Raw genomic sequence first — 10482 nt, 5'->3', positions numbered from 1 at the left:
ACTAGTTTCGAAAAGTGTGAAATCGGCGTTTATTTTTTAATCAGCTGTGTTTTTGATGTTGCGTAAATGTTCATGTGGAACCCTGAGTACCACGTGACTCCGCCGAGCTGCTCTGTCGGCCATGTTGTCTAGAAAACACGCGGATCAAAGGATTGCGTTACTCTGCTCCCTAGGAGCTACTCGCTACTCTAGGGTGCTCTAGGGCTCTACCGCTCTACCAGCTCTACTGTGACTGGGCACTGGCTCCTCTACTTGCTTCGACCTGACCTAGCGACCTGGCGACCTGTGGCTTCGACTGCTGGTTGTTCCTAATCTGAAGAGCTGGGCGATAGGGCTGTGCGGCTGAAGTTTCGCCGCGCATACGCAGCGCCACTCCTCCCCCTGGCGAGGCGCGCCGATACTTATTAGAAGTACAAGGAGCAGACGACGCGGGAGGCTGGTGCGCTTGTCGCGCTGGCCTCGCGCTTCGTAAAGTAATGTACCGAATGCAAAAGGTACCAAATGTCACAGCATCGTATTAAAGAGAAAGGTATACACCTCCCGAAAAGTTTTGTTTGGTTCCTGTGAGGTGATTCAAGAAAGATCGCCAGAAGCATGAATCGCCAGCTGTGCGGAGGATAGGTTTAATTATTGTTTCTCTATCTTGTCGCGTGATTCAGTAATGCAGCTACGCTTGCTTGTCACATTAATAGGAACTTTTCGTAGGTCACACGTGAGAGCATGCAGGGGTTATGCGTTGCTTGGGGGCGGTAAAAGCTGGCGCCCGTGGGGCCCGCAATCCGACACTGACGTTCTACGATAAGTCCCTAATGTAATAGCTAGGATGGTTCCCCATGGGTATCTACAAACGAAACCCGAAGATGCAGTTACCATCTTTTTATATAAAATACTTTAAATTTGAGAACCAAGCTCACTTTGCTTACCCGCCCATTTTGTTCCCCGATGTTAACAAGAGAAAGCGGGTAAGCGGCAACAGACATGGGGAAAAATTAGGCAGATAATCGTAGCCCCTATTGCGTACTGATTTGAACGCGTAATTCAAAAAGAATTGACGGCTGTATTTAAGTTTTTTTTTTACATTAATAAAATGATGTAGTTAGCCCACAACAGGTATAATTACTTTCCAAGGGCCTCTCAAAATTAGACTAGAGCATCCCTAAGTCGACCAATTTGAGCGTGTTGGCAATTTTAGATGTTCCTAATGTAATAGCTAGGACGGTTCCCCGTGGGTGTCGACAAAATAAACCCGATTATGCAGTTACTATTTTTTTAAACAAGCTTAAATTTGAGAACCCAGCTCACCTTGCTTACTAGCCAATTTTCAATTTTGATAAATTAGTGGAGACTGGGTCGAGAAAACTAGAAACATCAACCGTGGACAGAAAGAGGTATCTATCTCTCATACACGGTTGATATATTTAGTTTTTTTCGCCCTAGTCTCGAGCAATTCATCCGAATTGTTAATACACACACCTGCGCTCTCACAGTAATTTCTATCAATTTTGTTCCCTGATGCTTACAAGAGTAAGCAGCGAAAGACATGAAGGCCAATGAGGCAGATAATCATAGCCCGCATTGAGCAATGACTTGAGCGCATAGTTGAAAATAGATTTACACTGACGGCCGTACTCTAGTTCTTTTTTTTTATATTATTAAAATGATGTAGTTAAGCTACAACAGGCATAATTACTTTCGAAATAACTCTACAACATCAAACCCAGACATTCCTCGGTCAACCAATAAGAATGTGTTGGCAATATTAGATGTATAAGTTGAAAGCAAAATAAAGAGGATGAGGACAAGGCACGTCACAAAGGCCAGTAACTAAGCATTCGATCATGACTGAAATTTAAAATTAAGTAATCCTTTCTTGCAGAGAGAGAGAGTGAAAAAATATTGGCGATCCTCTCCGGGCACAGAGACTCAAGATATATCAAGTTAAATTGTAACTAAACAGCCTACAAAACAAATAATGAAGCAAAATTTTTTATTTGTTGTGAACCGGAACAGTGTTCAACATTATTATTCTGCGGTATAAGTTTAAAAAAAGGGGACGCTTTACAACTCAAATGCAAGTCGATTGGAGATCCCTCTCTTCACTAATAAAATTAAAAGTGAGTTACTGGCGCACGCACGTACATGAATTGCGATTCTACAGCTTTGACGGCAGCGACAGAGGCGCGCAAACACAGCAAGGTGTTGCGGCGCATAGTAATATATATATTTTTTGTTGGACCCGCTCAAAATAAAAGCGGAGGCCTTATTAACGTACCGTTTCGGTTTTATATTGGAACTTGACCCAGTGTTGCGATCAGGCTGTACATGCCTCGTCAATAACTTCATCCGGCTGAATTAGAACAGGCGCGGCATGCATGCTTCCATCAGCCGGTAACTCCGAGAACTGACCTGAGTTCAAAGTGTGCATGAGACAGCGCAGCTGTGCGCGAAAAGACAATTTAAAAAATATTGCATCCTCAGCTTTGTCCGAATAGCCCTGACTTTGAAGAGCTAGCGAAACCATAAAGTAAAAGAGCATTTATCTCGAGACGGATGTTACAGTCGACGCTGTCTTGCACTTTCGAGACACACTTCGCAAACGAGAAATATTCCTATGCCTGGATTATTTACTCCACCCCGGGGACTTGACACACAGGCAACCTTTCTTTGCGAAGGTTCGCCTCCCTAAAAGATGATCACAGTTTTTTTCTAACGGACAGAGAGCTTCAACGCGGTGACCGCCATTGCAATTGGCAGCGCGATGGGACGAGCAAACGGCTAAGTAGGGCGAATTCGGGCCACGGCGCGGCGCCACTGGTGTCGCTCCAGCGCGCCCCCTGGCCCAGCCGAACGGTCCCATTGCCGTGTGCGCCGGCAGATGTGTTCAACTACCCAGCATGCCTTCAGAGCCGGCAGCAGTGGCAGCAGTGGTAAGTTGACGGCACTGACTGGACGTAAGAACCGAACCCATGCGAACGACTTTCTCGGCACCGCAGTCGATCATCACTCCTCTGTACAACGGAGAACGCTGGATCGACCAGTGCTTCGACTCTGTGCTCGCGCAAAATTTCGGCGAGACCTTGGAACTTTCCGTCTACGACGACTCCAGCACCGTGAGTATGAAATCATTTGATGCGGGAAACGGCTTTGCCAGTTTTGCCAGCTTTGCCCGTCAACTGTCGTAAAACCCACGTAAAACCTGCGCGCATGCCATACATGGGTAAATTACTTTCAAAATGTAATTTAATTACAATTACAATTACTTAGCCCCCAAAGTAGTTTAACTACAATTACAATTACTACTACGCGAAAGTAGTTCATTGCAATTACAAATTACTTTTTAAAAGTAATGCAATTACTTTACAATTACTTATTTCTGAGAGTTACCCACCTTGGGCCATATAACTGTAAACGAGTTATATGGCCGCTGTATAAATGTCACGCATTGTACTTTTCTTTTATGAAATTTGTTAAATGGATTATAGAACTTAATAGTTTGGAGTAATGAACTTCTGATTTCTTATATTCTCAAAAAATAAAAATAAATGGCGACAAAATTCACAGGTGCGAGGTGAATCTCTTTAGAGCTTGTGCAAATGGTATCCAAGTCAAACCAACAAAAAATAAACTTAAAAATAATACAAGGAAACAAATATGCGACAGTACTGGTATCATAAAACTCGGTGATTCGCTGCCTCTCCCTGTCTGTGGACTTGTAACATGTCGGATGTGGGTAACCGTAGCACGCGAACTGCGGTCGCTTCCACAAAACTAGTGTCACAATAGCAGCAACTCTCTTGCCAGGGATTCTGGGTTAATTCAGTGCACGGTAACACCAAAAAAAAAAAAAAGCTCCTGAGATATATAATAAATTTAGGATCGTCATGTCAGGCGAAGAAGCAAAGAAGCAGCAGGTCTAATTAACACGACTCACCCTGCCTTACTTCCAACTGTTGTTGCTAAACTGCGCTTCTTCGCCTCGATATTAGAGTAGCACGACCCTCTGTTAGTGGTACCAACATACGAGATAGAGGAGAAAGACATGAAAACTCATAAAGAAAAGAGAATAATTACATGAACAAAAAAGTCCCCAAACTTGACTGAAATATGTAAGCGAATATGCTAGCGGCGAAGACGCGTAAGGAAAACTTCGAACCTCCCCACCTCGACCGGATGATGTGATCGGAGCCAACCAGCTCGACTTCGACCCCCATACCCCCGTGTGGGAATGAGAAATAAGAAAGACCCCTAGAAACAGGAGCAACAGGAAGCGAACGAGACGAAGAGTCAGATTCAACTACGACAGGAACGAAAACGGACGCGAATGAAGCCCTCATTTATCAAATTATTTCTGAAATTCTTCATTAAATCGTTTTGCAGTCTACAAAATCCTTCATTCCGTTCTATCCCAGCCTCCCTTTTCCCTTTTTTTGAGCAGGTTGGGAGACTCTCTTTTATTGCTTCGGTTGTGCTCTCGTCGCCGTGGCCAGGGGGGAAAAGCGCCACCGCCGCAAAATCTTGCAAAAGTAATTGTAATTGTGCCTGAAATTTAGCAATTACTGATGCTAGAAAGTAATTAAATTACAATTACAATTCCTTTCAGCCAAAAGTAATTATTACAATTATAAATTACTAGGAAAAGTAATTAAATTACAGTAATTTAATTACTGTAATTGAATTACTACCCAAGTATGGCGCATGCGGATAATGCACATAGTTAGGCGGCGCAAGCTACCGCTCTATACAGAGAGTTGAACTGATTTAACCACTATAACCTTTTATTCATCCGTGCAGGATGGAAGTCTGCGACTTTTGCAATCCTGGAAACCGAAGCTGGAAGCACGCGGAATTCGAGTGTGCATTTCCTCGGGTGCCTCGTCGGACCCACCGAAAGGAGGTGATTTGAGATGCTTGCGAAGAAATGCGTTCCCTTTTCAAGCTTTCCTTCGCGACTTGTTTTTGTTTTCCTCCGAACAGTGGGGTTTGCCAAGAATCGAGCTGTTCGCCAAAGCTGTGGAAACTACCTCTGCTTTCTGGACATTGTGAGTTAAACGTTAATTTCTGATTTACTGAAGGATATCTCGTTGCAAATAAGATAACTTACGCTACAAAATTACCAAACATGCACACCAAACTTGCTTACCATCGGTACTAGTTTATTTAAAAAAGTGATATCCTTTTTTCTTTTTCCTTCGTGCAAATGTTATCTTTGCAAGTAAAAGTGTTTCTGTGCACCGGACGACATACCATCTTACTAGGTTTCTAGTTTTGGATAACATTTTGGTGGTGACAGTGGTGACAGTTTGGAATTCGCATTGCCAATTTCATTGAGCAGGTATGGATCGGTCTTGTAGTGTTTGTGAAATGCCAAAGTGTCTCAGAATTTGCTGTTAAGGCACATTTTTGGGAAAGCCGACGGGGATTCTGCCTGGTCGGCATGCTTGCTAGTACAAAGCAGAAATAGGTGGTAGAATTTCCTTGCATTACCCCTTTAAGACATGCAGCTAGTGTTAAGATGCCAGGCTGAATAGAGCACAAAAGGGTTTTACTCGATCAGGAACACCATCTTAGCTCCCTCTTGCACGCGACCCGTTGTGGCAGCTGGCCCAACACGTGATGGTCTGCCGCCGTCGGTCCCCCGCAGGGCAGCGCGCGCCCCTGTAAGACACCTCCCCCTCAAATTCGGTGTCCCTCGGGGAGAGTACCACACCACAGGTCGTCGTTTTCTCTCGTTGATCTTCATACTTTGGTGTTAGCAACGACTGCGGTGTTGATTGCCTGACCGCAGATTGGCCCTCCCTCACGGATGTGCGTGGCAGAGGTCCTTCTCATATGGCCTTTCAGTTGACTCCACAGGTCCATGTGGCAGGATCGTCCTGCCTTTGGTACCCCTGGCACAACACTGACACACACGTCTCTAGTAGGCTGCTCAAGCTCCGCCTCATTGTCTTTTGGCTCCTCTGTCGTTTGCTGTCACAGATGGTGACCATGCCGTTTCCAGGTGGTGCCGTCTTCCAGTACTACCATAGCCAATGATGCACTGGTAGGTGCTCCAGCGGTTGCAGGAATCCATCTATCTTCAGGTCTAAAGTTATGAGCCCACATGCGCTCATCCTACACACCCTGAAATAGGCCCTCAAAGTCCACATAAAAACGCGACTGGGCATTTTCCGGAAAAGGCCAGGGTGTCTGCTGAATTGTCCTCGGTGACTGCCGTTTGATTTGGCATTTGGCATTTGTGCCGTTGATGCCTGGTCACCAGGCATGACTCCGGGCGACCATCTTCATCTTCTCTATGCCGAGATGTGTTTCATGTAGCATGCTCAACACTGCTGGCCTAAGGGAAGTTGGGACAGCCACGCTGCCCCCCCACAGCACAAAACAGTCTTGTACAGAGAGCTCCTCCATCTGACTTGAAAATGGCCTTCATTCGATGCCTTCTGGTAAGCGTTTTCCACTCCACAATGCTTCCCTGACTGCTGAGAGGGTCTGATCCCTGTTTGTGGCCTGCGCCACTGCCACCACCGACAGCTTGGATGGAAACGCCTTTTCAAGCATAAAAAGGCCCATGGCAACCACATCTTTTATCGGACCAGCAGCTAGTGGCAGACGACTCGGCCCGTTGGCGTTGCCCAAGTTGACCCCTGGCCTATACACTGGGCGGTACTGATACCCGCTTAAGGTAAGAGCCGAATGAAGTATCCTTGGAGAGCACTGCCGTGGGATTCCTTTATCATGTCCCAAAAGTCTCAACAAGGGCTTGTGATTTGTACAAATCTCCACAGCTTGACCTCACAAATTCTTATTAGACACCCCGAACATGACGGCTAAGGCCTCCTTATTTATCTGGCCATAATTCTCTGCCGACGTTAGTCTTCTGGAGGCAAAATCTATCGGTTTTTCTTCACCACCTAATCGGTGTGCCAGTCGCAACAGAGGACCAGTGGCAGTTTCGGGTTGTAGTATACCAGTACTGCAGCTGACGTTAGCATTGGTTTACTTTTCGTAAATGGTGTCTGTTGTTAAGTGCCCCAATTCCATGGTTCTCCCTTTTTTAACAGCCTGTGCAACGGTTGTAACTCAGCTGATAAGTTGGGCAAGAAACTTTGGTAAAAATTAATCAATCCTATAGTCGGTGACAGGTCAAGAACGAAGTGGAAACTCCTCCCACGTCTTTCCACTTTAGTAGTGCGAACGCCGAAGGGAAGGCGACCTCCTCTCCACCATTCACTCCGCTGAGGGGGAAAAGGGTGGGAGGAGCTTCCACTTTGTTCTTGACCTTGTAGGAAATCGCGTACCGCCGCCGATTCGCCGTTTCCCACGTGGTCCGTCAACAACCCGAGTCCAGCCTGGTTCTTTCACGGGGGCGGGATTCTGCTCCCAGTTTATTGGTACAACAAAACACAACGCTACAAAACACTCAATCTAAACTACAAATACAAGCTACATTACACAAATATTTACAAACGCATGTTAAGCCTAAAGCCAAACACAAAGAAGGCCCCCAGGCCTCGTGTCCCGCTATACCCTAGATCAGGTCGCCACCCACCTGCCTGCCTGCGTCTCGGTCTCGTCCGGAGTTCTCAGAGGCATCTCGCCCCCTGCCCCACTGAGTACATATCCATCAATGGGCAAGGAGGTTTCTCCTCACCCGCCATGGAGGCACCTGCAGGGCCCTCCAGTGGCTAGGAGAGAAAGCGGCGCGTCGGGAGCCGAATTCGAGATCCCGATCGACCCCGCGGCGACACGACCATGTGATCGTGTCTGAGGCGAGGCAGCTACGCAGCTGCCTGGCGGCCAGAGATTGGCAGAATGGTTTGATGGGCGCCCTCATGAATGCACGGTGCGCCATAACCTGTCACCGACTATAGATAGCTTCGCAATTCTCGCACGTTCACAGGCTCTGGCGCATATAAAATAGCTTCAACTTTCTTACGTGTTGGCTGCAGGCCTTCAAAATTCAAAATATGCCCCAAGTACTGAACACCTTTTTTTTAAAAAAACGAGCATTTCGTCAGTTTGAGTTTCAACCCCGTCTCCTGTAACTTCTGCAACATGGCCTTTAGGTTGTGACAGTGCTCTTCTGTTGCTCCGATGACTAGGATGTTGTTGAGATAGACCACCACACCTTTGCAGCTACGAAGGAGGCCCTCCATTTCCCATTGAAAAATGGCAGCCTATTATATTGAAACAGGCCCCGCTGGGTATTAATATTGACAAACTTCTTTGCCTCCGGTTCTAACTCCACTTGCTGATATGTGTCACACAGGTCGAGCTTCAAGAACGTTCTGCCTCCAGCAACTTTTGCCCACGTCTCTTCCAGCCCCGGCACCGGATACACTTCTGTAGTAGCAACCTTGTTCACTGTCAGTTTAAAGTCGCCATAGATCCCTATCCTGCCATTGGCACGATGGGTGCTACCCACGCAGTCAAATTGGACTCGATACTCTGTTGCATTGTAAACGTTGAAATTCGTGCGTGACTTTGTTGTGCAGACCGAAGGGTACTGTGTGTGGTCTACATAAAATTGCCGTAGCCCCCTGCGGCACGTTAATGTTTGCTTTCGTTCCTTGTAGCATTTCCTCGGAAAAAGAGCGACTGGAAACGGCCGACCCTCAGTGCTGCTCACCTGGTGGACATTGACGAGCTGCACCAAGAGCATGTCGATTGCTTTTGCCTGGCCGAGTAGAGCTTGAGCCCCGCCTCGCACCACGAACAACGGCAACTCTGCCGTTTCCTTTCCAAACTTGACTGTCACCATTGCCTTGCTGACCAAAGGAGTTAGCTGGCCGAAGTACCCTTACAGCTTCATGCACGACGGCCTCAGGGAATTGCCACTTGAACTCGACTTGATCCATGGCTGTCCAGCTCCACCTTGATCGCTACCCCCTGCGCTGTTACTGGGGCAAAGATGGGTGGTTCCTTTCGCTCGGGTGTCTCGCGTGGTATTGGGCAGCCCCGCCCCGTGCTCCTTCTGGTCGAGCGGTCAAAGGTTACCCACCGACTCTTTACTGTCCGTAGCGGCATGCAGACTCGGTTGCGTCTTCGGATCTTGGCTGTGCCGCCATTCGTCCTGCCGTTGCCATATTAGCTTGGGCCGTTTCCTGGCACGTTTGGGCAATGGGGTCCCACCGTCGACATTTAAAACGGCGCATTGTCGTGCATTTGCATGCTGTGTCCCGATGTGGTCCATTGCAACGAAACAGCCGAATCAAGTTGGTTCCGACGTTGTCACCTGGTTTACGGTTGTCTCTCCCGCTCGGCTTGTCATCTGCTCCGCGCCTCAGGCTTCTACTCCGGTGACAATTTTCACCGTCCACTGTCAGTTCCTCCAAGAGATGTCTCCGCATCATGTCATTGTTTATGTCACAAATGAGATGGTCTCTATTTCCAAACCAAAATCACACTGGTTCGCCAACTGACGCAGCCCAGCTACCAATTTTTTCACAGTTTCGCCGCTCTTCCGCGTGCGACAGCAGTAACGCTGCACAATGATTGATGGCCATGGTGAATAGTGTGAGCAACTGAAGGCTGCTGCTGAGGGTGCCTCCGACGGTTTCGTAGGCGCCAAGAGCCAGCAGAGTATGTCGGCTGTCCACAACCGCTCAGAAACACAGCTCCGCCTCTCACAGCTTCCATGCTGTGTGCGATTGAGTTTTGCTCCAACCTTTCGATATGCTCATCCCATTCCTGGCCACCTTCGCCCGTGAAAGGCTTCGGCACGACGCGGCCGTATCCCCACTTCCGCTGATTCAGATATTGTTTTTTCTCGTTGCCAAGTGTTAGGATGCCAGGTTGAATAAAATACAAAAAGGCTTTACTTGATCAGTTACACCATCTTAGCTCCCTCTTACGCGCAACGCGTCACGGTAGGTGACCCAGCACGTGATGGTCCGCCGCCATCGGTTGTCACCATCAGTCCCTTGCAGCGCATGCCCCTGCAACGTCTAGCGGTCTGCCAGACTGCTAGATGCACGACTCAAAGGGGTACTGCAACAAAATTCTAGCGCCTATTTTACTGTCTATATGTCACCCACGTTCTGGCACGGAGGAACCAATGTTTTGTTCGAAAAGAAACATTAGTACTTAAAAACAGCGCTGCGGAAGTATGGCGGCTCCCTGCATGTGCGCAAGCCCTGTCCTAACTGGATTTCACTTCTTTCCCATGCCTATGGGGAGCGGGTATCCTGAACAGTTGTAATGCTAGCAACTGGCCAAGCTTACAGCCACGCCAGCTTCCCTGTAGCTTTGCTTATGACCTGACATCAGATATGTGCTGGGGCATCTCCCAAGACACATTGCACCCTCCTGTGGCTACTCTTCGAGCGCGCGCTGGAATCGGCCATTTGGAACAAAAAATATAGCCATTCGTTCGAAACACAAATGTGCGATTGAGCAGATAAGTTGATCATGCTTAACTAATTTCTGACTGTGAGAGGTATAAGTTCAAGTTTAATATCAGTCTGCCTTTAAAAGGAAAACTGC

At 47.5% G+C, this 10482-nt stretch overlaps 1 protein-coding gene across 2 annotated transcripts in view; it reads left to right on the top strand.

The window, feature by feature from the left end:
• Positions 1 to 277: 277 nt before the first annotated feature.
• LOC8026741 (UDP-GlcNAc:betaGal beta-1,3-N-acetylglucosaminyltransferase-like protein 1) overlaps positions 278 to 10482 on the top strand; it is a 31277-nt gene continuing 21072 nt past the window's right edge. Inside the window, exons 1-5 of one of the 2 annotated variants that reach the window (XM_042294531.1) lie at positions 278 to 328; positions 2856 to 2927; positions 2994 to 3110; positions 4792 to 4894; positions 4975 to 5039. In XM_042294531.1, coding sequence (XP_042150465.1) covers positions 2895 to 2927; positions 2994 to 3110; positions 4792 to 4894; positions 4975 to 5039 — 318 coding nt within the window. In that variant the 5' untranslated portion in view covers positions 278 to 328; positions 2856 to 2894. Of the gene's footprint in view, positions 329 to 2853; positions 2928 to 2993; positions 3111 to 4791; positions 4895 to 4974; positions 5040 to 10482 lie in introns of both variants that reach the window. The other variant, XM_042294530.1, reaches the window with a different exon arrangement.

The sequence above is a fragment of the Ixodes scapularis genome, unplaced genomic scaffold (assembly GCF_016920785.2).
Source record: "Ixodes scapularis isolate PalLabHiFi unplaced genomic scaffold, ASM1692078v2 PGA_scaffold6__148_contigs__length_123643588, whole genome shotgun sequence".
Taxonomy (NCBI): domain Eukaryota; kingdom Metazoa; phylum Arthropoda; class Arachnida; order Ixodida; family Ixodidae; genus Ixodes; species Ixodes scapularis.
This window is presented reverse-complemented; position numbering and strand designations above follow the sequence as displayed.